At 56.5% G+C, this 26,950-nt stretch overlaps 1 protein-coding gene and 1 pseudogene across 1 annotated transcript; both read right to left on the bottom strand.

Moving 5' to 3' along the window:
- Positions 1-2,350: 2,350 nt before the first annotated feature.
- LOC142823791 (transcription termination factor 4, mitochondrial-like) lies at positions 2,351-5,338 on the bottom strand (annotated as a pseudogene).
- Positions 5,339-6,251: 913 nt separating this feature from the next.
- On the bottom strand, positions 6,252-25,636 carry LOC102461432 (uncharacterized). The gene is given in 4 exon segments (XM_075915233.1): positions 6,252-7,414; positions 19,733-20,680; positions 24,222-24,348; positions 25,528-25,636. Coding segments are annotated over 4 exon segments (1,686 nt in total). The 5' UTR covers positions 25,624-25,636; the 3' UTR covers positions 6,252-6,899.
- Positions 25,637-26,950: the final 1,314 nt, after the last annotated feature.

The following is a 26,950-nucleotide window of genomic DNA, read 5'->3' as shown; positions in this document are numbered from 1 at the left end:
GCAGAACAGAAGCATTCTATCTAATAGCTTGCTCTTTCTTTGTTCCTGGAAGGGAGCCGCTCACTCAGTTGTCAGATACTTCTTGGTGTTTTGAAACAGGAGGGGCTCATGCCTGCAGGGCAGCAGAGATCAAAACACTGAGCAGAGCCATCAGGGATACTAGCAAAATCCAGTTCTGTTGACCACCCAAACAGCAGAATACACCCTGGCTCTTTGTCAACAACAGAAGGGAAAAGAAAAAAGTCTCTCACAGGGGTGGAGGTTTTTTTGTCGCCGACACAAGTCACACTGCAGAGTGAACGCTCCCACTGTGTGGTCACCAAAAGGCAAGTTTGGGCGACAAGACTTGGTAGCGTCGGCGTCCCCTTGGTGGGCATCCATTCAGTCCCCTCTCGCCTGGACCGTGTGTCTGTGCTTTGCTCTGAATATGGACAGTTTCTACAGGGTGTTTTTGGAACACGATGCGCCCGCCATTCCATTCTTCATTTTGCTGATGCTTTATGTCCTTTCGCCATCCTATGCTTGCCCTGTCTGTTGAGATTGTCCACAGTTTGGGACAGATCTTCTGCTATTCGGTGTCTGCGTTGCAAGTTGCATCCTTGGCTGGCCCAGAGGCACTACCCTAATCCATGCAATTAATTAAAAAAGTAAGCCTCAAGCAGGGTGACAATATTATGCTGCTGCCCCTCAGCACGCCGGTGGAATTTTGACTGCTGCCATCAGTAGCAGCTCAGAGCCAAATTTGCGATGACACTTTCATAAGGTTGTGGAGCTCGAGGCCAGGAATTGTGATCAACTACTCTAATGATCCGCGGCTCGAGGCTCACAAGTGGTTCTTTAATATGTCTCTTGTGGCTCGTGGCAGCACGGTATGAAAACACCGTGGCTACGTCTACACTGGCATGATTTTCCGGAAATGCTTAAAACGGAACTGTTTTCCGTTATAAGTATTTCCGGAAAAAGCGTGTCTACATTGGCAGGATGCTTTTCCGGAAAAGCACTTTTTCTGGAAAAGTGTCCGTGCCAATGTAGACGCGCTTTTCCGCAAAAAAGCCCCAATCGCCATTTTTGCAATTGGGGCTTTTTTGCGCAAAATAAATCGTCATTTTCGCGATCGGGGCTTTTTTGTGGAAAACACCCCTGTGCTGTCTACACTGGCCCTTTTCCGGAACAGTCCTTTCCGGAAAAAGGACTTTTGCCTGAACGGGAGCAGCATAGTATTTCCGGAAAAGCGGCTGATTTCTTACAGTAGATCGTCAGTGCTTTTCCGGAAATTCAAGGGGCCAGTGTAGACAGCTGGCAAGTTATTCCGGAAAAGCAGCTGATTTTCCGGAATAAGTGGCCAATGTAGACACAGCCCGTGTGGTTGACTTATTAGCCAGTCTACGCAAGGAGGAGTCCTGGGGCACCGGAAAGATGAACAGATGTATTTGGGCGTAAGCGTTCACGGGTAAAACCCACTTTGTCAAACATATGGGCTACGTCTACACTGGCCCCTTTTCCGGAAGGGGCATGTAAATTTCACTAGTCGTCGTAGGGAAATCCGCGGGGGATTTAAATATCCCCCGCGGCATTTAAATAAAAATGTCCGCCGCTTTTTTCCGGCTTTTAAAAAATCCGGAAAAGAGTATCTACACTGGCCCCGATCCTCCAGAAAAAGTGCCCTTTTCTGGAGGGTCTTATTCCTACTTCAAAGTCCCCTTGTATCTTCAAAGTAGGAATAAGACCCTCCGGAAAAGGGCACTTTTTCCGGAGGATCGGGGCCAGTGTAGACGCTCTTTTCCGGCTTTTTTAAAAGCCGGAAAAAAGCGGCGGACATTTTTATTTAAATGCCGCGGGGGATATTTAAATCCCCCGCGGATTTCCCTACGACGACTAGTGAAATTTACATGCCCCTTCCAGAAAAGGGGCCAGTGTAGACGTAGCCATGGGCTGTGTCTAGACTGGCAAGTTTTTCCGCAAAAGCGACCACTTTTGTGGAAAAACTTGCCAGCTGTCTACACTGGCCACTTGAATTTCTGCAAGAACACTGACTTCCAACTGTCTGAAATCAGTGCTTCTTGTGGAAATGCTATGCTGCCCCTGTTCGGGCAAAAGTCCTTTTGCGCAAAGCTTTTGTGCAAAAGGGCCAGTGTAGACAGCTCAGATTTATTTTGCACAAAAAAGCCCCAATTGCAAAAATGGTGATCGGGGCTTTTTTGCAGAAAAGCGTGTCTAGATTGGCACAGACGCTTTTCCGCAAAAAGTGCTTTTGCGCAAAAGCGTCCGTGCCAATCTAGACGCTCTTTTCCGCAAATGCTTTTAACAGAAGACTTTTCCGTTAAAAGCATTTGTGGAAAATCATGCCAGTCTAGACGTAGCCATGGAGTGGCTCTCCGGGAATCGGATGAAATGGTTATTATTCAGGAAAGCTGATGCCCAAATAAACCTGTTGCGCCTTTACGGTGCCATAGGACTCCTCATTCTTTTTGCAGATACAAGCTCAGAGGCGACCCCTCTGAGACTTGCAACCAGTAAGGGCTGGTTTTTCTCAGATGCTCTATCCCAGGGGTGGGAAACCTCAGGCTCAGGGGCCGGATGTGGCTCCCGGCTTGCCTGGATCCAGCCCCCAAGGCCCATGCCCCTCCCCCCAGCATTGAGGAGCCTGCACTGACGTTCCAGCCCTCCACTGACCCACCCAGGGGTGGCCCGTGAGCCTAGGCAGACTAGGCAGTTGCCTAGGGCGCCGGTGGCCCGGGTGCCCGATGATGTCATGGCCATTGACAGCTGTGCAGGCGGGAGCGCCGATCACTCCTTCCGCCTGGGGCGCCAGCTGCCGCAGCCGGCCTCAGACCACTCCTGGCCCCACCGCAGGGCTGGTGCACACGAAATCTACTAGGCTGGGCCCCCCTAGGCTCTGGTGCGCAAGGGGAACGTGGGGAGCGTCCTTCTCCTCAGTTGGGGGCCATATAAATGAGGGTTTAGGCTGGGTTTTGGGGTTGTTTTTTCTTCTCACTTGTGTGCAGTCCCCAACCCAAGAAAGGTTCCCCACCCTTGCTATATCCTGATCCACCTCCCGACCCGCAGCGTCTGAGACAGCTCATACCACTCCAGCCAGGGGCGGTGCGTCTTGGCCAGGAAGCCCCCTTCCAAGTCTCGGGTGACCTCCTTCAGTTTCAGGTTGGCAATCTGGGGCTGGCCTTTCTCGTCGGGGCTTTGATAAACGTGCCAGGCCTTGACCTCAGCTCTGAGGAGTTCGGAAGAGACCCAATTTCACCACAGCTTTGTGCTTCGCTCCCCTTCTGAACGTCGCCGCCCGGGAGCCGTTCTCCAGCTCACCTGGCTCTTCCCGCAAGCCGCTGGGGGCTGCGATGCAGAATCTCCATCACCTGATCCACTGGGAAGGGACCTTTCTCCCAGAATGCCCCCACCGCCACTTCTAGGGCACAATGAAGACACTAAGGCAGGGACTCACCTCTCATTGCAAGGCCCCTTCCCTGAGGCCCAGTTCCCACAGGGAGGTCACACGCTGTCTCAGCTGCTGGGCTGGCATCCTCGGGGCTCTTCTGCAAGGCCCTCAAGGTGGAGTCGGCGTCCAAGCCCAAGAGGAGTTTGGAAACCACCCCCCCGCGTTGCGTCAGAAGAGCCAGCTTTGGCTGCAACCTAAATGGCTGCATTACCCGGACGTTGCTGCATCCCCTGTCGGAGAACCCAACACCTGTCCCGGCGCCTGTAGCTGTTTGTCTCTGCTTCCAGGGGCTTCCCCACTGGCTCCCTGCTCCTCCGAAACGGAGACTTTGCCACCACAGAATCTCCGGGCTGGAAGAGACCTCAGGAGTCATCAAGTCCAGCCCCCTGCCCAAAGCAGGACCATTCCCAACTCAATCAACGCGGCCAGGGCTTGGTCAAGCCGAGACTTAAACACCTTTAGGGATGGAGATTCCACCCCTTCCCTAGGGAACCCATCCCAGTGCTTCACCACCCTCCTAGGGAAAGAGTTTTTCCTAATATCCAACCTGGACCTCTCCCACTGTAACTTGAGACTGATGCTCCTTGTTCTGCCATCCCTCACTACTGTGAACAGCCTCTCTCCAGCCTCTTTGGACCCCCCCAGCAGGGAGCTGAAGGCTGCTATCAAATCCCCCCTCACTCTTCTCTTCTGCAGACTAAACAAACCCAGATCCCTCAGCCTCTCCTCATAAGTCATATGCTCCAGCTCCCTAATCATTTTGGTCGCCCTCCGCTAGGCCCTCTCCAATGCGTCCACATCCTTTCTGTAGTGGGGGGGCCCAGAACTGGACACAATACTCCAGCTGTGGCCTCACCAGAGCTGAATAGAAGTTCCCACCACTTCACGCTGATGGGGCCATAGAGGCCTGTCTACACCCTCTGGTTAACAGAGGGCAGAAAGGGGCAGATACAGCCAATGGAGAGTAACAGTTGGATGAGCAGATGGATGAGCGCTGGGGACCACCCTGCATGTTTGCATGACCTGCCGGCAGGCCCGCATCAGGCACAGGCTGCTGCACGTGGAGGGGCGGCTGCGGCCCCTAACCAGTCAGGGTGCTCTTACGATGTGATTAACCAAATAGTCGGTAAAATAACACTACCCGGTCAGTTGTTTTACTGTGTGAGTAATCATAGAGCTAGGAAATGAAACACTGAAGTCACCCCGCCGTGGCGCCTTCGGGTCATGTTGCTCACTGGTTTGGACCTTGAGGTCTGAGCAGCGTTCCCTGTAAGTGGAGCAGCTGGGCAGCCACCCAGGAGAAATTCAAATGCCACCCTGTTGATTAGCAGAGCGCCCACAGCTGGCAGCATTTCTAGAGGTGGTGCACATCTGCAGGGCTCAGTGCGTGTAACAAAATTTATTCCACACAAGCTGGAAAAAAATTAGAGGGAACATTGGCTCTGAGGATCACTGCTCTATCTGTTCAGCTATTAACACAGGTCAGAGACCTGCCCCAAGGTTTGAACTACAGCAGATCTTTCAGGGGGAAAAAGAAACCTGCCCAGCCTTGACTTTCAAAGGGCCAGCAATGGAGAATTCCCAAACTCCCCTGGCACGTTGTTCCCATGGCTCATTCCCCTCACCAGTGTTTCCTGTGAGCTGAGCGCTTGCCCAGGAGAGATTCAAAGGCCGCCCAGCTGATTAGCCAGCAGCCTGTGTGTCCATTGGTGGTGCACGTCCACATACCTCCATGCGCCCAACAGTCATTCTGTTTTCGTGGTGACAGTGTTGTTTCCAGCTAGTGCTTCGGGCTGGACCTTTCTCTGCAGACTGAAGGGCCCGTTAGCAGCGACGTGCTCCCCGTGGAAACAGGGACCAAATTGCCCCTGAACCTTCTCCGTGTGGCGCAAACCCGACGGAGCTTCTGGGCTCGCTCACCCTAGGGCAGGTCTTATCGCCCTTCGGTCCATCTCGGTCACTCTTATTTTTAGCAAAAATCGCAGATGGGGCATGGGTAAAAAAAAACCAAACTCAGGAAGCCTCTGAACTGTCTGCGACTTTTAAGGACGGGTCGGGGGGGGAAGGGGAGCCTGACAGCCCAAGGCCCATCAGGGAGAGCAGTCCCAATTCCAGGACTAGTGGCAGCCATATGGCGAACAGGAGAGGGACAGTGCCAGCCAGAGATGCTGGAGCAGGGGGGAGGGATAGCCCTGGCCCCAGTCCCTGGGGAGGAGGGAAGGCCATAGCTGCTGGGGGAGAAAGGAAGCGGGGACAGATCCAGCCCCAGATCACCCTGTCGAGCCCCCGGCCTGGGGGGGCGCTGAATCCAAAGATGTCCCAGCCGTTGGCTGAAGTCACAGCATCGCTGGCGTCCGGGACTAAGCCCCATCCTTCCTCCTTCACACGGCTCTTCTCCGAGCCCTCCCCAACCCCCTCCCCTTCTCCTTGGCTCGTGGGCCGGACGAAGGCCGTGAAGAGGCGGGTAAGTGGCTAATCGTGTCGATTACGTGATTCGTCGAGAAGGGGCCCCGCTGCGGCTCTGCAGTTTAAACGGCGGCGGCCCGGCTCCTGCTCCGTTTAAACTGCAGAGCCGCAGCAGGGGTCGCTCCCAGACCTGGCGCGAGCCGACACTGAGTAGTCCTGGCTCCCACCGGGTCCCAGACCGCTGCACCTCTGCCCCCCCGCCCACTCCGGGGGGGATGCCTTTTAAGCCAGCTCCCCCCAGCACTGGCTCCTGCTCCCCCCCGTCTCCATTGCTGCCTCTGATACAGCGACATGGCAAGCCGCGTACGTCCCTAGGCTGGACACAGGACTGGCGAGGGAGGGGTGAAGAAGTCGAATTTCTTGGGTTTATTTTTCCTCTAGTCCAGTAATGTCTCCCCTCGTGGAGTCTCTACCAGGGGTAACCCCAATCTCCCCTCCCCCTCCTGCCGCATACACTTGTCTCCCGTGGTTTCTGCTCTGGGGGCAGCTAAGGGTACCCACGAGCACACCCCGATCCACAGCTGACGTGTCCACTGTGCGTCAACCGCCTGCTCCAGGTTTCTCTTGGCTGGGACGTGCCGTACGACGTGGATTCAAAGGGAATCCTTCCCCAAGGAGAACAGTCTCTCGTCCCCCTCCCCTGCCCCCCCATGGCTTCTCCAAGACATCGCAAGCACCGAGCACTCTCCGTGGCCACAGTCGCCGTCCCATGTGGCCTCTCTGAGGCATCACAAGCCCTGAGCAGTCCCATGTCCATGGTCTCCCCGCCCCGGGGCTCCTCCACGATCTAATCCACGTGGAATCCCATGAAAGTCCTTTGCCCACGTGGACTCACCCTGGTGTAAAAAACCCTGAGATCACCAGCAACCACGGCCACCGCGCCACTAGGTGCGATCCACACAGCGCTGCCACGGAACCCACGTGCCCGGCACGGCTTTGCCCTCCACGCGGGGCCCCCCACCGGACCCCGCAGCGCCCAGGCGGCTCATCGCGGGTCGGCCACGTGGGTCCTGTGGTGCACGACGAGCGCGGAGCTCTGGCCGAAGGCCTTCCCGCACTGGGCGCAGCGGTAGGGGCGCTCGCCGGTGTGGGTGCGCTGGTGGCGGATGAGGTGGGAGCTGCGGCTGAAGCTCTTGGCGCACTGCGGGCAGCGGTAGGGCTTCTCGCCGGTGTGGGTGCGCTGGTGCTCCAGCAGGCGGGAGCTCTCGCAGAAGCGCTTGCCGCACTGGGCGCACTGGAAGGGCTTCTGGCCGGTGTGCAGGCGCTGGTGCTGGATGAGGTTGGAGCTCCAGGAGAAGCGCTTGCCGCACTGCGGGCAGCGGTAGGGCTTCTCGCCGGTGTGCATGCGCTGGTGCTGCAGCAGGTTGGAGTTCTGGGTGAAGCTCTTGGTGCAGGCCCCACACTTGTAGGGCTTCTCCCCCGTGTGGGTGCCCAGGTGCCGCATGAGGTGGGAGCTCTGGCTGAAGGCCTTGCCGCACTCGGTGCACTTGTAGGGCTTCCCTGGCGGCGGGCGTGGTGACGAGACGCCGGCGCAGGGCGGGCCCGGCGGCTCCCCCGCCTCGTCCCCCCGGGCCTGGCCGCGCCGCTCCACCGGGGACCCGCCTTCCGCCGCGTCCCGCCAGGCTGGGCCCAGACGTGCCGCTTTCGAGGCCTCGGCCTGGCTCCCCCAGGCTAGGTCCTGGGCCAGCCGCTGCCCCGGCGAGTTCCCCGGAGGCCCCCCAGCCTCGGCCCCCCAGGCGGGTTCTGGCTCCGGGCCGGAGGGCTCGGTCCCCGCGGAGCCTCTCCAGGACATCTTGTGCGGCTGCCTCGCTTCCTCCCCCGACTGAGGGGGGCTCCTGACACCTGCGGGGAGAGGAGCGGGGAGAGTCACTCGCCGGGAGGAGGCAAAATATTCAAAGGACAATTCGCTTTTCACAACTTCGACCCTCCAGCAGGAGCCCCGGAGCCTCCCCTGCCCCACCTCTTCCCCGCAAGACTCTGCCCCGCCCCTTCTCGCCAGGCCCCGCCCCTTCCCTTGAAACTCCGCCCCCTTCCTTTCACTCCCTGCTTTTCCCCTCCTACTCCTTGCCCCCCAGATCCAGAGGGACTCGCTTGCAAAGCCGGGGCCGGGGGCTGCAGCTGCCCGACGCAGGTAGGAAGCAGCCCTGGATGAGCAGGTGAGGACCCAACTTGCAGTAACTTCCGGCGGTTCCACCCCATTCCCCGAGCGACGCGGCTGGGCCCAGGTGATCCCGTTTCCCGCCGCCGCCAGCGACTGCGGGGCCCCCCAAGACACAGGCCCCCAGGGCAGGCGCCCCAAGGCAGGAGCAGGGCCACGGGACCGGGGCCGGTTGCACTCCAGCGACAGATGGCCGAGGAGCGAGCTGGTCGCCCATCCTCGGGAGCAGAACGTTTATCCCAGCTCATCGGGATCGGGGCCAGGTCAGGCCAGGCCAGAGAAGGGGAAAAGGCGGCGCCGCGGCGCCATCTGGTGGCCAAAGAAATCGCCAACTTCCCGCCCGGTGGTTCCCGCCTGCTCGGGAAAGGCAGAGCGCGGGTGACGGGCAGGTTGGACGAGTCGCGTTCTCCTAAACATCCCAGGGACGGGGGGAGGAGGGACGTAAGCGCCCACGCGGGCACACAGAGGAACGGCCGCCCCCTGGCCGTTCGGCTGTCCCAGCGCAGCGTCAGAGGAAGGGTTCCAACCGCCCGAGCAGCGAATGGGACGCTGGGGGCAAAAAACCCAAACTGGCTTCAAGACTGAGCGTGATAAGTTTATGGGGGGGTTGGGGGGGTGACCCTGCCGACAATGGCAGAGAACTCATCTCCACTGGACAGTGACGGGTCACTAGGCAGGTCGGGTTCTGACTCACTGCAGGGAACTTGCGGCCAGGTGTCCAGCTGGCGGCTCTCACCCGATCGCCATACTGGGGTCAGGAAGGAATATTTCCCCGGGCCAGACTCGGGGGGGTCACCTTCTTCTGCAGCATGGGGCACAGGTCATTTGCGGGTTTAAACGAGAGTTAATGGTGGATTCGCGCTGAAGTCTTTAATAACCCAGATAACTCAGCCAGAGGTTAGGGTCTGGGCCTTGCCTGTATTTACCCGGAGATCGACTTTTCAGGGTTTGATTTAGTGGGTCTAGTAAAGCCCTACTAAATCAAATGCTGATGGTGCCCCCCTTGATCCTGGTCCTCCATGGGGTTGCAAGAAGTAAGTGAAGGCAACGGGAGAGTTTCTCCCATCAACTTCTCGCAGAGGGGTGGCCCCAGAAATTCAACTAGGTCAACCCCAGCTACGCTACTCTCATAGCTGGAGCTGCGTATCTGAAGTTGACTTTCTCCTCTAATACAGGCGAGGGTGGGTGCGGTTCTGCAGCCTGCAATGTGCAAGAGGCCAGACTGGACCATCATAATGGTCCCTTACGAACATAAGAGCAGCCAGAGTGGGTCAGACCAAAGGTCCATCCGGCCAAGTGGCCTATCTGCCGACCGTGGCCAGTACCAAGTGCCCCAGAGGGAATGAACCAAACAGGAATTATCAAGGGATGGTTTAGGTGGTACTGGGTCCTGCCATGAAGGCAGGGGACTGGATTCGATGGCCTCTCGAGGTCCCTTCCAGTCCTAGTGTTCTATGATTCTAAGTGATCCCTCCCCTGTCGCTCAGTCCCTGCCTCTGACAAACAGGCTGCTAGGGACCCCCTCCCATCTGGCCTTATGGCAGGGGTGGGGAACCCCAAGCCCAGGGGATCCGGCCCCCGAGGCCCAGAGCTCCCCCGCCCCCAACATGGGGGAGCCTACGCGTACTGCGGGGCTGGAGCACACGAAACCTACCAGCCTGGGCCCCACTAGGCCCTGGGGTGGGAGGGGAACGTGGGGAGGGTCTTTCTCCTTCTCAGTTGAGGGCCACATCCGTGAGGGGGTTTGGCTGGTTGCTTGGTTTTGGGGGCTTCTCGCTCGTGATTTTTCTGTGAGTCAATGCCCCTGTCCCCACCGCCCCGCCCCGCCCTTATGGTCCATGCAAGGCATCAGGTGGCAGGAATACAGGGAGGCTTTGGGAGAGAGACAGATCAAGCAAGCGATTCCCCCGGCAGTGGGGCTGGGGGGGGCGGGAGGGTGCTGGCGTGGCCGCAGAGGCTGGAGACCGGAAGGTGAGGACGTAGCCCGAAGGCCTCTCCCGCTCTGGATTCCAGCTGACGAATGGCGACGAGGCGGGGGATTTGCTGGGGTTCCAACGGCTCCCGCACTGAGGGGGTGGGACTCAGCGTCCCTGGGCGGGGCTGGTGTCACAAGGGGAGGGACCAGCCCAGAACTGGGGGCTCCAGCCAGTGGGTTGGAGAGTGGAGCCCCCAGCAACTAGTGACCAAGAGACCCAGCTGGGAGGGCACAGCCAGTAGGAGGCCAGTGGGCGGGAGAGAGAGGCCCCAGTGTCCTGCCCAGCTGGTTCCAGCCAGGGGCAACAAAGGACGGAGGATGGGAGAGGGGGAGAAGAGAGGACCCTGGTTACCTGGGCAGAAGACAAAGGCCGGGGGAGGGGCTGCTGGGGGGGGGGGTTATCGGGAGGAGCTTTGGGACTGGGCAGAGCGAGCAGGCAGAGCCGGAGACACTAATGAACCCTGCTCTGGTTTGCAACCACATCCTGGTGACACCAAGTACTGGCAGAGGGGCGGGGGTCCCAGACGGGCAGGCATGTCTCTGACCGGGAGTCCAGCTCGGGCGGACTTGCTGGGCAGAGCTCACGCCGCGATTCGCACAGCGCCCACAGCTGGGTTTCGTTTCTACTGGTGGTGCACACGCCTCGGTGCTCGGAAAAAATGAGAGTCCACACTGGCCATGAGCCTCTTCCCCTCCCCCCCCCCCCGAAAAATAACAGTCAGGGTTTTCCAATGTTAACATTGCTAAATTTTTTCCCCCAATTTTCCCTTGAGAAAATGGAAACAGAATTTTCTGTGCCCGGTCAGCTTGACCCAAAGGGAAGTATTTTGGATTGCTCAACCGGCCGAAACATTTTGTTTCAAGTGAGTTCAGCTTTAAACAGCTTTTAATGGTAAATGAAATGAAATGGACACCAAATGAAATTAATGGGTAGCAGGTTTAAAACTAATAAAAGAAAGTTCTTCTTCACACAGCGTGTAGTCAACCTGTGGAACTCCTTGCCAGAGGAGGCTGTGAAGGCTAGGACTAGAATAGAGTTTAAGGAGAAGCTAGATAATTTCATGGAGGTTAGGTCCATAAAAGTCTATTAGCCAAGGGATAAAATGGTGTCCCTGGCCTCTGTTTGTCAGAGGCTGGAGAAGGATGGCAGGAGACAAATCGCTTGATCATGGTCTTCGGTCCACCCCTCTCTGGGGCACCTGGGGCTGGCCACCGTCGGCAGACAGGCTACTGGGCTAGATGGACCTTTGGTCTTACCCAGTACGGCCGTTCTTATGTTTTTATGACTGCAAGACTAACAGTTCCTCCTGCCCTCACACGGTAAACACGTTAAGGTCTGTAGCCATGTTTGCACTCCAGGGAAGATGACCGTGAGGGCAGAGGATTGGACCTGATCTCTCGAGGTCCCTTCCAGTTCTAGTGTTCTATGATTCTAAGATTGATGCTGCTGCGATCGATCATCTGGAATTTGATTTACCAGGTCTAGTTAAGACTCGCTAAATCAAACTCAGAGAGCACCCCCCTCAGTGGCTGGTACTCTGCTCCCGTGAGGAGCCAAGGAAGCTGTCTTGAAACTCGACTCAAACTGCCACCGTGTTACTGCCCATTCCTGCCCTAAAAGGAGAAGCGTGTAATGGCCTGGTTTGTTCTGGATATCCACTGCCCCGAACGCTTTGCTATGCGCTTCAAGGCAGTAGGGCTTCCCACCTGGACCTTTTCCCTCCCAGCAGACCTGGCTGTCAGTCTGGGACCTAAATCAGGCTTGGTCCATTTCACTTTAAAGGAGCTTCTCGCCCTCTGCCAAACCTAGCAGCAGCAAATATCATGCACTGGGTAGTCTTTATAGCAGTGTGGCCTAGTGGATACAGCACGGGATTCTGCACAGCTGGGTCTTCTCTCCAGGTCTGCCCGGCGCATGTCACGTCCCCGCTCTGTGCAAAGTGAGGACCAAGGCATGGCCGGGATGGACAATGTCTTGAGCAACGTTTCTCAAACTAGGGATCCTGACCCAAAAGGGGGGTCCCAAGCCTATCGTAGGGGGCTCGCGGTATTGCCGCCCTTGCTTCTCTGTTGCCATCAGAGCTGGGTGGCTGGAGAGCAGCGGCTACTGGCCAGGTGCCCAGCTCTGAAGGCAGCGCCACCGCCAGCAGCAGCGCGGAAGTAAGGGTGACATGGGACAGTGGGGGAGGGGATATCAACGTTCCCTCTAACTTTTTCCATAGATGTGTGGAATAAATTTTATATGCACCGAGGCATGTGGAGACGGGCACCAGCAATAGAAACACACGCTGCTGGCTGCGGGCGCTCTCACCTAAATCTCTCCAGGATGACCGCCCAAGTGCTCAGCTTACAGGGAACACCGGTGGGTCACTTCTAGGGGCAGGAGTGTCATAGCAGCCTGAGTTCTTTTCAAAGGGAGGTTTGAGAAGCCCTTCTCTTGAGCTCTGTGTATTCCCTGTGGCCGGCAGCCAGTAAACCCCGCCCTGGACACGTGACAGTCCCACGAAGGAAATTCGGGGACCCACCTCCCCCCCACGAAGCCGCGCTTGGGTTCTGTTGAGCCACGTGCAAAACTCACGGCTTCTTCGGGCCGATTCGGGATGCAACCGACCCCTCCAGAGCCCGAGCGGGCGCGCAGGATGGAAACCTCGCGTGTCCATCCCTCCCCCCACCCCCCGCTCCGGAGCCACCCTGTCAGCAGGGTTCCGGGCAGGTTTCCCCTGTTCCTCACCTGCATGGGGGTCTCTCGGGACCACCCGCGCTGCGGAGTCGGGGGCGTGTGGGGCCCAAGGCCCTTCCCCTCGCTGCATCTGGATGAGCACGTCGCTGGCAGAGGGGGCTGGGAAACCTGTCCGCGGGGGGGGGGGGGAGGAGACAGGGTCAAAGGTCAAACAGGCATCACAGAACCTGATCTCGACCCCCCCCCGCTTTGTACAGGGGGTCCTTGGAGGCTGAAACCTGAGCCTGAATTAAAGTCCCGGTCTTAAGGCGGGAGGAGGGGGGGTGTCTGGGAAAGTGGCGGATCGTTCCAGACTCGCTGCGATTGGCTGGGTCAGTGGGGGGGCCAAATCACTTCCCTCCCCCCCCCCCCCGGCCAGGAGAGAAGGGGCTTGCAGGGCCAGAAGAGACCCCCAGGCTCTGTACCCTGCAAGGCAATGAGGCCTTCCCCAGACTGACCCTACGGGCCCGGAACAGGCGCCACGGTGGGGTCACCCGGACTCCCAGTATTAGCACCACGCTCCCTATCGGCAGCACTCCCAGCGTACGTGGGGGGGGGGGAAGCTGCTAGCCCCTTCTACAGAGAGGGAAACTGAGTCCCAGCGGAGGGGGCAGAGACTTGCCCACAGCCACATCGCAGAGCCACGACTGGCCCCCAGGGGTCCTGCTCTAGCCACTAGGCAAGGTGCCCCCCACCCACCTGCAGCAGCAAAGAAATCCAGGCTGGGGCAGAAAAAACCCAGTGGCAGCTGGGGACGGGGGTGGGGGAGGGGGGGGAAGGATCCCCGCACAGACGCGCCCCTGGGCAGCCCGGGGGGGGGGGGCGGACAGGGGGATCCCCGCACAGACACACCAGTGGGGGAGTGGAGCAGAGGGATCCCCGCACATTTTGCGCCCCGAAGCCGGCCGGGAGTGCCAGAGGGGGGGAGGGGAGCAGGGGGGTCCCCGCACAGACGCGCCCCTGGGCAGCCCGGGGGAGGGGAGCAGGGGGGTCCCCGCACAGACGCGCCCCTGGGCATCCCGAGGGGGGGCGGACAGGGGGATCCCCGCACAGACGCGCCCCTGGGCAGCCCGGGGGGGGGCGGACAGGGGGATCCCCGCACAGACGCGCCCCTGGGCAGCCCGGGGGGGGCGGACAGGGGGATCCCCGCACAGACGCGCCCCTGGGCAGCCCGGGGGGGGGGGCGGACAGGGGGATCCCCGCACAGACGCGCCCCGGGGGATCCCCAGCGCGTGGCGGGGGGCAGTGGGGACCCCCTGGCCCGTCCTCACCTGCGCGCCCCGGCCGCTCCGCGCCGCCGGATGGGGCCGCGCTGGGGCGGGGGCAGCCCCGGGGAAGTCCCGGCTCACGTCGCATCCCCGCCCCACGCAGCGCGCTGCGCCCCGGCTCGCCGCCTTGAACCCGCCCCGCTCCGGCAGCGCCAGGCCCCGCCCACCGGGGTCCCGTCCCCCCCCCCGGGCGTCCTGGTCCCCCCCCCCCCCGGGCGTCCTGCGGGTCATTAACAGGCTGCTAATGAGCATCCTGCCCCGGCGGCGCACGGAGGCGCCGATCTCCAAGCGCCGGGGCTCTCCAAGCGCAGGGCGCTGGGCAGCCCCGAACGACCCCCTGGCCCGGGCTGTGCGGGTTTCCCCGGGCCCCCTCTTGGGAGTCTGGTTGGCTCCCGCGTCGCCCCCGCGTTCCCGCTCCTCGGGGTGACAAAGTCAGGCGCCGGCGTGCGAAAGTGTCACGGCCCCTCGTGCGCCGTCACCGTGCGAGCGAGCTCGGCTTTCGCCCCTCGCCAGGGGCGGCCCGTCCATATAGGCGAACGAGGCGGCTGCCTAGGGCGCCAAGTTAAATGGGGCGCCAAATGGTGGCGCAATATCATTGAGGGGTTTGGAGGCGGGGGCGCCGATTGCATGGCTCGCCAGTTGCTGGCAGGTAGTCTAGGGCCGCTCCTGCACCTCACACAAATCCGTGGGGCACGCCGTAGGGCCTCTGTCCCCGTGCTTTTGGGGGGAGGTGGAGCCCCAACCATTCTAGAGGGACCCAGGGAGTCATGGGGGCCTGGCAGCCTGCTCCAACCCACCCTGTCACCCTCCCGGCCTGCTGCTCTCGGCTTCCCCAGGGCACCCCACTACCAGTCACCACAGAGAAGCTGGCCAGGCGAGTGTGAGGCGGAGTGGGCTGGTGGGCCCCACCACCTGCATGGGGCGGTGACCCCGGCTGCTGTCACCCGGCACCCTCCGTACTCGCCCGGGCTGCATCGCTAAGGGGAAAGGAAGTGAAACGGGGCAGGGGCTTGGGGAAGGGACGGCCTTGCCGTACAACACTGACATTCCAATGGTCGGTCAATAGAGCAATAGAAAACCATTGTATGAAATTCTAATTTGCGCAGACTTTCCCCAGAGCTTTTTGTATAGCCTGATGTAAACCTAGGAAAATACCTAGATGAGCTGATGGACACCACTCCCCCCCAACCTTGGAAGATCTTTGTGTCCTTTAGGGGTACACGGCCGTGTTACCTGTCAGATGGATGCTTGTGCGGCCGCTCTGAAGAGATTCACATGCCGCTCAGCTGATTAGCAGAGCACCCAGGGCCGGACTGAGGGGTAGGCGAGCCGGACAGATACCCAGGGAGCCAACCGATGGGAGGCGCCTGATGGTAGCTGTAAGGGGCGCGTGGCGTCCCTTGTAGCTGCCATCAGGCGCCGTGAGCTCGGCACCCGCAGTGCCAGCCCCAGGGGCAGGCCCTGCACGGCCCAGCGCGCATGCCAGCAGCGCTGGCCAGGCCAGGCTGGGCAGCACATACACCGTGTGCCCTGGGGGCGGGCCCCGGGCTGTGCGCCAGTGGCCGTGGCTGGCCTGTGCATGCACTGTACGCCCTGTGGGCAGGCTCGCACACCCTGGGGGGCGGGTCCACGCATGCGCTGTGCGCCCGGGCTGCCGAAATGGCTTGGGCTGGCCCAGAGAGCGCCCACAAGAAGATTTTGTGTTTCTACTGGTGGTGCACGTGCACAAGCCTTGGTGCACATAAAACTTTATTCCACATGTGCTGGGTTAGACCAAAGGTCCATCTAGCCCAGAAACCCTGCCTTCCCAGAGGGAATGAACAGAACAGGGAATCTTCAAGCAATCCCACCTGTCACCCAGACTAGGGACACCATTGCTATCCATCCTGGCTCACAGCCAATGATGAACCTATCCTCCATGGATTTATCTAGCTCATTTTGATCCCTGTTAAAGTCTTGGCCTTCACCACATCCTCTGGCAAGGAGTTCCACAGGTTGACTGAGCATTGCATGAAGAAATACTTCCTTTTGGTTGTTTTAAACCTGCTCATTTCATTTGGTGACTCCTAATTCTTACGTTATGGGAAGTACATATATGTTCCTTATTCACTTACTCCATACCAGTCATGATTGTATAGACTTCTTATCATATCCCCCAGTCTCCTCTTTTCTAAACTGAAAAGTCCCAGTTTTTTAAATCTCTCTTCATACAGCCTTTGTTTCAAACCCCTCATTTCTGTTGCCCCTTTTCTGAACTTTTTGCAATGCCAAGGTTTTGTTTTGTTTTTTATATTTTGAGATGAGGTGACCACATCTGTACGCAGTATTCAAGGTGTGGATATACTATGGATTTATACAGAGGATTTATCTCTATCTCTTTTTAAATTATATTACTTGATGAAATGATGGATAGAAAGATAGATACAAGAATTCTGATTAATCACAGAATTCTGCCAAGTTGATTTAACACCGATTCCCTGTGGGAAATAAGCTAACGATCTTGCTTGCCAATATGACTGTGTCTATACTGGGGCTTTTCCTAGCATGGCTATGTCACAGTGTGATTTTTTTTTTACTTTGAACTGACAGAGATGTTGGTAAACGTAAGCCAAGCCTTTGTACAGTAGCACTAGAAGGCCCAGGCGTGACAAAGCACTGTACAAATGCAAAACCAAAGGATGGCTCCAAAGAGCTTTACAGAAACAGAAATAATGGCCAAGAGCCATTTTGTTTTTCAATGTAAAGGGTTTTAATGTTTCTTCGGTTATTTCTTCTGTGCATAATAAAGGTCTGAAATAGGGTTGCCAGATACTTTCACAAAAAATCCCGAACATGGCAGGGAAAAAATTGGTTGAGGCAAAAAAAAAAAAAAAAAAAAAAACCCAAAAAACAAAAGTGATAGAAATGTAGCCGTGTTAGTCTGGTGTAGCTGAAACAAAAAACAGGACTATGTAGCACTTTAAAGACTAACAAGATGGTTTATTAGGTGATGAGCTTTCATGGGCCAGACCCACTTCCTCAGATCAAATAGTGGAAGAAAATTGTCACAACCATATATACCAAAGGATACAATTAAAAAAAATGAACACATATGAAATGTGATTTGTCCTTTTCATATGTGTTCATTTTTTTTAATTGTATCCTTTGGTATATATGGTTGTGCCAATTTTCTGCCACTATTTGATCTGAGAAAATGGGTCTGGCCCACAAAAGCTCATCACCTAATAAACCATCTTGTTAGTCTTTAAAGTGCTACATAGTCCTGTTTTTTGTTTCAAAAACAAAAGGAGACCAATCTTGATAAGCAAAAAAAAAAAAGTCACTGTGCCTTTAAATTCCCATGCTCCCACCCTCCCCACCACTGCCAGAGGTAGAAAAGTGTGCCTCACGGCCTTCCGTCTGAGACAAACAGAAAATACCAGACATTTTACATGTCCGCTATTTTCTCGTTTTTAACCAGACAGAAGATGGTGAAAACCGGACACCTGGCAACCCCAGTCTAGAAGCATCTTTATAAGAGAGTTACTATTGCAGAAGCAGACCAGAACCACGCAACATAACTCCTGGAGCACATAAAAGGGCTTATATTTGCAAAATTAAAGGACCTAAAAAACATTCTAATTAGACCTGGGTGCAGAACTTTTTTTTTTTTTTGGTTTACTGGTGATCCCAAAAAAAAGCCCAAGCAAACATAATGACTTTCAAGGTGACCTTAAAAGGACTGTTTTTGAAATTTGAATGGCAAAAGTCATTTTGGATCTAACGGAACATTTCATTTGACCTCGAATGAAATGTTTTTGTTTCACCTCTGAGCATTTTATAAAACTACAGTGGAAGGAAATTATGAGACAAAAAGTCACATTGAATTAAAAAAAATACACATGAAAATGTTTCACTTTGTAAATGTCAAAGGAAAAGATATTTCTGGACATTTTTGGAAATCAGCAGAAAGTCATCGAATGTTTTGGTGCCGCGGAATCGCCATTTTTCACCACTAATGACGATCCAGTTGAAATATTTTGCCCCGCTCCAACCATGACACCTTTAAGCCTTTCCAACACAAAATTTTTTTCTTCTGTCACGCCATCTGCCAAAGTACATGAAAAGAAGTGAAAAAAGATGCAGTCAACTCCCGGCCTACTGACCCTTTGTCAGACAGGCAGCCACTTTCACTGTTGCAGAGATATGACACCATCATCGATGGGAGAAAATCATCCACAAGGCAGACGGTCATTAAAATACAGTTGTGAAAATAGTTCCACATGAAAGGATAATTCCGTCTAATATTTTTCTGTGTTTTGGTTTTTTAAGAAAAGAACTAGAAAATACCATCGAAGATGCTAGGTTGAAAGAGGACAGAGGAAATAGGAGATGTGGGTCAGAGAAAATAGTGGCAGTGAAATTAAAGACTCTTGAAAGTCTTACATATAAAGGAGCAGAGTTAAGGTTACCCAGAAAGCCGTAACTTGCATTTCCTGCCTCACCAGGCCACTGATCTCCTAGGTAACTGGCAAGTTACAATCCTATATTATAATTTCAGCTTTTTGCAACTTGAAAGACATCTGGTCGTAAAGAGAGGTGGTGGTTTTGGTCAGCTTTGGGCAGAACACTTCTATTCAGAACTGGTGGGGAGAAATGGGATTTTTTTTTTTTTTGCCACAGAAAATTTAGACAAAAATGCAGGAAAAAACAGTTTTTGCTGAAATTTTCCACGGGAAATTTCAAGCTTTTGATTTAAAAATATACACAAATGGTCTTTCCTGAAAACTGAAACATTTCCCCCCAAAACTTGACATAATTTTGGCCCAGTCAAAAATATTGTAATTGTGAAATGCCGCAATGGTGCCTCACAGGAGCTGCAGTTCAGGGATCTCGTGCTCCAATGCTCCTTTATATCCCAGCATCCTTGGTGAGATTACATCTGCGATAATTCACAACAGTCTCCCCTCTGAACCACTGCAGTGCCTCATGGTCCCATTCTCCTCTACAGGTCAGACCCCTGAGTTGGCCTACATCTCCCATGATGCATTGTGGTTCCCCCATAGATGACCTGCCATCATGAACTGCAGCAGTCACATGGCCACATTGCATGATGGGAGATGTAGTCTTGATGGTTAGCCTGTCCTACAGCAGGAGGTAACCAAAGCACAGCTCCCATAATTCACTGCAGCGGTTCAGGAACAGGGGAGGGCATCATGGGAAACGCAGTCCAACTAAGGAGCTCCGCCTAGAATGGAGAATGAGGAGAAAAATTGCACTACAGTTTTCATGAAGCAGTGGGGCAGCATTTCAAATCAGAAAAAACTCAGGTTTTGACGGTGATTTTTTTCTGCAAGAAAACTTTACATTTTCTGCAGGAACCAGACACATTTTATTGGATCAGAAACCCAATTTTCCAGACAAAAAACAATGAATAATGATACCGAGTGCTTTTCATCAGCAGGTCTCAAAGCACTTTAGGATCAATACCTTTGCAGATGGGGGAAACTGAGGCACCGAAAGGGGACGTGACTTGCAGCAGGGCAGGGCTAGGAAGAGAACCCAGGTCTCCTGAAAGCCAGCTCAGTGCCTTATCCTGTAGGCCGGCCTGTTCTAAAAACAACCCCCCCTCCCCCCTGCACAATGTTTGGCAACACTGGGCCGGTGATAGGGTCGGCAGCCCCTTTAAGAGAGAGTGGGTAGGCTTCACTGTAGCCACGCCCAGAGCATGTGACTGACAACCAAGCTGGCCCAGCTGCTGCTGGCCCCGCCTCCTCTTAAAGGGACCAGCACCCACTTTATTTGTAGGGTCTCTGCACCGCATGGCTCCTCTGGTGAGTGATGAGGCCCGAGCGCTGCCGGAAGCTCTTCCCACACTCGCCGCAGCGGTAGGGCTTTTCCCCCGTGTGGATCCGCCGGTGGATGGTGAGGTGGGAGCTGACGGAGAAGCCCCGGCCGCACTCGGCGCAGCGGTACGGCCGCTCCCCGGTGTGGGTCCGCTGGTGGAGGTTGAGGGTGGAGCTCTGGCTAAACCGCTTCCCGCACTGGTGGCACTGGTAGGGCTTCTCCCCGGTGTGGGTGCGCTGGTGCTTGGCCAGGTGGGAGCTGACAGCGAAGCTGCGCCCGCACTCGGGGCACTGGTAGGGCTTCTCGCCGGTGTGGGTGCGCCGGTGCAGCACCAGGGTGGAGCTCTGGCTGAAGCTCTTGCCGCACTCGCCGCACCGGTAGGGCTTCTCCCCCGTGTGGACCCGCCGGTGGATGGTCAAGTGGGAGCTCACGGAGAAGCCCTTCCCGCAGTCGGGGCACTGATGGAACCTCTCCGCCGCCGGCACCCGCGGCTGGGGTGGCAGCTGGGCAGGGCGCCCGCTTTGGCCGAAACTCCCCCCACACTGGGTGCACACGGGCTGGCTCCCCGCTGGCTGGGGGAGATGCGGAGCCAGGATACGCTGCAGGGCGGCGGCGCCTTCTTTGGGTTTCTTCAAGCCCCCGCTCTCGGCTGCCGTTTTGCTCCATGGCTTCCCCGCTGGCCGGACCTGGCTCTGGCAGGCGGCCGTGTGGCCTGGGGTGGGGTAGACGTTCCCGTCGGCTCTTAGCCCCGGTAATGTCCCGTGGGATGGTGCCGGCGGGGGGCCTCCCTGCTGCCCGGTTGGGTTCGTCATCCCGCCATCTGCAAGGATAAAGAGAGAATCCGGCAAGGATCCTAGGGCTGTTGTCTCAGCCGTGCCTCGCCCCGACACCTCCATGGTCCCCGGACTCTTAAAAAAAACCCCACACTAATACATCTCGAGCAGCTACGGTTGTGAAGAAAACCGGGAACACGAACCCTGAGGGCATCAGCGATGCCCCTGTGCTGCCTGAGTCTGGCGAGAGCCGGAGCCCCTTGCTCCGTGCGGTTTGAACGGCGCTGAGAGGTCTGGGCAGAGTTTGTTTTAGGTGTGGAGCTCGGAAGGGCCGTGTTAGCTTCCCTCTCCCTCCCCTCATCGGCCGCCTGAGCTGCGGAGGAAAGAATGGCAGAGGGGCATGGAAAAGAACCGAGAATGCTGAAAAAAATACACCCAGCTGCCTTAATGAACCTCTTCGGTTGTTCTTCCATCTCGCACGTGGACAGGCAGTGACAAGAGGGGAGGGAGCTGCCGCCCAATGGGATGGGTGGACAGCCACAAGTAACACATCCGCCACTCCTGATTGTGTGCCCCTTAGGGCAGGGACCGCCTCTCTGTTCTGGGTTTGTACAGCGCCTAGCGCAATAGTATCCTCAGCCACGACTTGGGCTCGTAGCACGACCGAAATACACCTACTACACATAGGGCATGTCTAGACTACATCTCTCTTTCAAAAGAGGGATGTAAACTAGGCAGATCGAAAGTGCAAATGAAGTGGGGATTTAAATATCCCGCACTTCATTTGCATAATCACGTCACAGCGTTCTTTTGAAACCCCTTTTTCGAAAGATCCCGTACTCCCAATAGCCCAAGGAGTAGTTGCCAGATTATCTCTTTATCCTCGCAGATGGCGGGATGACGAACCCAGCTATGCAGTAGGGAGGCCCCGCCCCACCGGCACCATCTCACACGACGTTACTGGAGATAAGGGTTTGTTTTTTGGGTTTTTTTGTAAGAACCGTGTGTAGACTGAGGTTCACTTTCAAAATACCCTTTTTCGAAAGAACGCTGTGACACAATTATGCAAATGAAGTGCAGGATATTTAAATCCCTGCTTAATTTGCATTTTCGATCTGCCTAATTTACATCCCTCTTTTGAAAGAGGGATGTAGCCTAGACATAACCCTAATGTACAATGCACAGTGCAGTAGGGTTCTGAACCGTGGCTCAGTGCCCCGAGCTACCGTAATACACCTAATACACAATGTACAGCGCCTAGCACAGTGGTGTCCTAAACTACATTTGGGTTGCCTGAAGCTTGATGTACGGCCTCAAGCCCAGTGGGTCCTAAGCCATGCCTGGGACTCCCAGCTTTACCATAACAATAAAACTGTAGTCCTCCCCTGGGTGAGGTACAACTGGGAGAACTCATGAGTCGAGCTGAGCAAAAAATGGCTTTTTCAGTTCGCTGGCAATTCTGAAAAGTCCTCCCCCCCCCCACAAAAAAATCAATTTCAGGTCCAACAAAAATACCATTTTTCACACTTTTCAAGTAACTCAAAAAAGTGAAAAGGAACGATTTGGGTGCAATGGAGCATTTCATGTCGAGAAAATCAAAATGTGTCTTTAGTTTGACCCTTTGAAACTATTTTCATCATATCCATGTCTAGACACGCCCCCGGCAATAAAGGAAATTTGGAAACCAAGTTATTTCATCCTAAGAAACTGAAATGTTTCCCTTACGAAACGTTAAACATTCTGCTTAGTTTGGGGGAGTATTTAAGTTAATTTTTCAAGAAGGCTGATAGAATGAGGCAGAACTGACAGGATTTGACTGGGATCACGCAGCCAGAGAGCTGACAATAGGTCACAGAGCACCAGTGCTCTATCCATTAGGCCACACTGCCTACCATTTTCTTTCTCCAGCCCTGCGAGTCTTGGCTACTTAGGGTGTAAACATCCTGCAGGGAGAGTGTCTTTCCATATATTGATCATCTCTCACAGGTACCTGAAGCCCTACACTTCTGTGATTCTTCGCATAGGAACTGGTAAGGCTGCAAAGTCTCTAAGTCAGTGCTGGGCAACCTGTGGCCCATGGACCACACGTGGCCCACTGGAGCTCCATCTGTGACTTCCCCGTCTGCCTCCCCTTCCCCACATGCCTCCTCCTCACTGGGGCACCGGAGCCCCACACTTTCTGCCTTTCCCCCCTTCCTCCCAGAACTTTCAGAGGCCGCGAATTGCCTGATTCGCACTCCATCCCCATGCCTGCCCCTCCCGCCCAGAGCTGGAACGCCGCCAATCAGCTGTTTGCGGCGTTCCAAGCTCTGGGAGAGAGGAGAAGGAATCAGGCGATTCGCGGGCTCTGAAAGTGCAGGGAGGAAGGGAGAGACGCAGGGAAGAGCGGGGCTCCGGTGTCCCGGCTGTGCAGGAGGCACGTGGGGGAGAGGGGCAGACCAGGAGGGGCCACAGGACTGCAGGTGGATCCCCCAGTAGACTGCTGTGACCCATTGAGGTGAAGGAGGGCCATGCATGCACGCTGCCCACTAGCCTAGGTTGCCCCTCACTCATTTAAATCATGCAAATATCATATTTTGGCCACACCCCTTAGGAGGCAGAGAGGAACTGGGAGATGGGGGAAGATATGCCACCTACCCGCATCCTTGACTCCTGGTCCCAACTCCTGGCTGGATTTTTCCTGAGCCCCCTTCCAGGCCACAAACCCACCTTCCGGTCTGGCCCCATTACCCTTGTCCATCACCCCACCCCGAGCTACAGCCCCATTCCTGACCCACCCACCATTCCTGGTTGGCCATCCCTACTCTAAGTGCCAAGATAGCAATTGATTCAGCTTTAATGCAGTTCTCCCAAAGCCGGAGAGATCGGACAGCAGACCAATGTGTACGGCTGGATGGGGGAGAAGAAACGGGCGGGAAGCAGTGCAGGCTAGTGGTTAGAGCACTGGGCTGACACTCTGGAGACCCGGATTTTAGTCCCAGCTCTGCCACCAGCCTGAGGGGTGACCTTGGTGTCTCTCCGTAGCCTGCGTGGGAGCTCTCTTGTGGGAAAGGGCTGTACAAAGAGCCAGACGCTAGGATGAGCGACGTCGCAGAAACATGCTTTGGAGAAACCTCCTTTCTCCCTGCAAAAGCCACAGGCCTGGCTCACCCGCACACGGGATGAATTGTGAGTGAGTTTGGCAGACAGGGAACAAATCCACGTCATTTTTGCTCCATTCTGGGTTTTTTAAAACATCGTTAAAAATGCCTGAAAAGGTTTCCGTTTCTAACACATGCCGCTTTTCGTTTGACCGGCTGTTTTTTAATCCATATTCCAAACTAGCACAGGAGGGGCTAAAAAAAGATTTGTTCCCAGTTTTCCAGCTCTGCTACGTAACCAAAAAAAAGTCAATTTTTAGCTCAGCTCAAGCCAGGGCATTTCTGATCCTGCCTTCCCGTCACAGGCATGGAGGCGACTGTCTTCTTCCCTCTCGCTTGGATTTGGGGGGGGGAGCTGACACCCTAAATCTAAGGGGACAGCTCAGCGTTAGAGCCAATCCGGGCAGATCGGAACCTGCCCGGCCCCAAAGGCCCAGGGGACCCTTACCCCGAGAAAGGAGCGTCCCGTAGTTCTCCGGAACCATGTCTCTGTAAACGGGCCTCGGTGCAGGGTCCAGCAGAGCCCACTGGATCTCGGCAAAATACATCGGACCCGCCTCCAGCGTCCCAGGGACCTGGGAGGAGAAGGGTTTGAGCCTGAGGCAAACTAGAATCCTGCTCCAGGGCTCCAGCTGCTTCATACCCACCCTCCCCTCAGGCCAGCCTCACAGTCCCCCAGCTGCCTGTCCCCTCCCTCCAGCCCCACATACCCCACATCTCTGCCTCACCCTCCAGCTCACTCCTGCCCCTCCTAACTCCAGCCCCACATCCTCCAACTCAGCCATGCCCCTCCCTCCAGCCCCCCACCCCTGCACCCTCACTCCAGCCCCATACACCCCCCCCAACTGCCTTAGCCCAGCCCCATACCCATCTCACCCCGACCCTCCAGTTCACCCCTGCCCCACATTCCCCAGCTCAACCGTGCCCCCTCACTCCAGCCCCCCACCCCTACCCCCACTCCGACCCCATACATACACCCCAGCCCCCTCTCTCCAGCCCCACGTACCCCATCTCAGCCCCACCCTCCAGCTCACCCCAGCCCCACATCCCCCCAGCAGTCTCAGCCCTGCCCTCCTGCAAACCCAGCCCCACACCTCCCAGTCCTGCCCCCTCACTCCAACCTCCCGCCCCGCCCCCTGACTGTGTGTCCGGGTTTGCACAGCGCCTAGCACTCCGGGCGCTCCCGTAATACCCCTAAAAAGCGGGGGGGCAGGGGCGGGCAGCGAGCGAGGCGCGGAGCCCTTACCTAGCGCTTTGCGGCGGGGGGGGGGGAAGCTGAGCCCCCTGGCGACGCGGGGGAAACTGAGGCACGGAGCGGGCGCTGGGGAGGGACCCAGGCGTCCTGCCCCGCACCGGGCCCGGCAGCCCCAGCCGGCGCGGCGGGATCGGGCCCCGGGGCCGAGCCGAGCCGAGCCGCGCTGCGCACGCCGCTGACCCGGGAAGTTCAGCCCCCGCCGGGGTGAGTGGGGGCCGGGCAGAGCCCGGGGCGGCCCGGCACAGCGCCCCCGCCCCCATCGCTTCCCCGCCTGCCCCACACCGAGCCCGAGCGCCCCCCCCCCAGTCCACCGCCCCTCCAGCCCTGCCCCACATCCAGGCCTCCAACGCCCCCCCGACCCACACCCAGCTCCCAGTGCCCCCTCCTGCACCCCAACAATGCTTTGCTGCCCCCCATGCCTCTCCTGCCCCACACCCAGCTGCCTAATTCTGCTTCTGCCGCAGCTCCCCAACCCCCAGGCCTCTCCTACCCTACGTACAGCTGCCCCCCAAAAGCCTCTTCTGCGCCCCCTACAGAGCACGAATGTCCTTCCGGGCACAGGGACCCCAAAGTTCTCCCACCCCACTCTGCACATACTCCTCCTGCCCAATGCCCCTCCCATCCCACACAAACCCCACCCCACACACAGATCCCCAGACACTCCTCCAGCACCCCCCACACTTTTCCCAACAGCCCCTCCCCCCACCCTTGCCTTAAATCCTGCTCCCAACCCCCATTCCCCCCACAAATTCAGCCCCCCCATTTCCCCTGCTGCCCCCATAATTCCCCCCACTGTCCCCAACATCCTTCATCCACCCCCAAGCCCACAGCCCCCCCCCCCCCATGCTCTCCAAGAACACCCCCAACACCTACATCCTGGCCACTCACTGCCTGCCCCTCCTTCAAAGTAGGAATAAGAGCCTCCGGAAAAGGGCACTTTTTCCGGAGGATCGGGGCCAGTCTAGACGCTCTTTTCCGGCTTTTTTAAAAGCCGGAAAAAAGCGGCGGACATTTTTATTTAAATGCCGCGGGGGATATTTAAATCCCCCGCGGATTTCCCTACGACGACTGCTGAAATTTACATGCCCCTTCCGGAAAAGGGGCCAGTGTAGACGTAGCCACTCAGTAAAGGCCGGTCTGCACTAGGAAAATCTATAATTGTCCCCAGCCATACTGTAGTGTAGACGCAGGGTCCATTGACAGAAGTTTTTCTGCTAATATAGGAACCCCAACGCGCCAAGGGACGGTAGCTAAGCACTGTTGTGTCTCCACAGCAGGGTGGGGGTTGGCGACATCGTTGCAACAGGTCAGGGGTGTGGTTCTCCCCCCCCCCCGACCCCCCCGCTCTCCCGCGGGCAACAGCTACATGGGATGCAAACTCTGGTCATCTAAAGAAGTGGGCTGTGCCCATGAAAGACTTTTGTTTGTCTAGAAAGTGCTACCAGACCATTTGTTGTTTTTCCATGTGTAGATGTGATTCATGCCCTTGTTTACTGGGGTAGCTAATTCCAGTCCCCTCCACACACAGGCTGCAGGTTAGAGCTGGGGAGCAGTTTTTGGTAAGCAAGCCGGGAGAGTGGGTGCATGGCGGGGGGGGGGGGGAACAAAGGGGATTGATAGCCCCCAGGGCCTGGTGGTTCAAAAGAACACTGCGAGAGCGGCGCAATGCATGCTTTGGTCAACTCTGGGGGTTGGGGGCATGACAGTCTGGGCAGAGCTGAGCCAGTTGCCCAGAGACTAAGTGTGATTGTGGGCTCCCCTGTGGGTAAATAGCTGATTTGTTGAAATATGCTGCCCAAAACTCTTTGCAACTTTGACACAAGTTGTCTCTGCTTGTCACAAAATATCCGGAGCAGCTGCTCGCTCTGCCAGCCAATCCCCACTCCTCCCCTTTCAGGCTCTCTGCTGAGCCAGGAAGAAAA

The sequence above is a fragment of the Pelodiscus sinensis genome, unplaced genomic scaffold, assembly GCF_049634645.1.
Source record: "Pelodiscus sinensis isolate JC-2024 unplaced genomic scaffold, ASM4963464v1 ctg34, whole genome shotgun sequence".
Lineage (NCBI taxonomy): Eukaryota > Metazoa > Chordata > Testudines > Trionychidae > Pelodiscus > Pelodiscus sinensis.
Note: the sequence above shows the minus strand (reverse complement) of the source record. Positions and strands in the feature narration are given on the sequence as shown.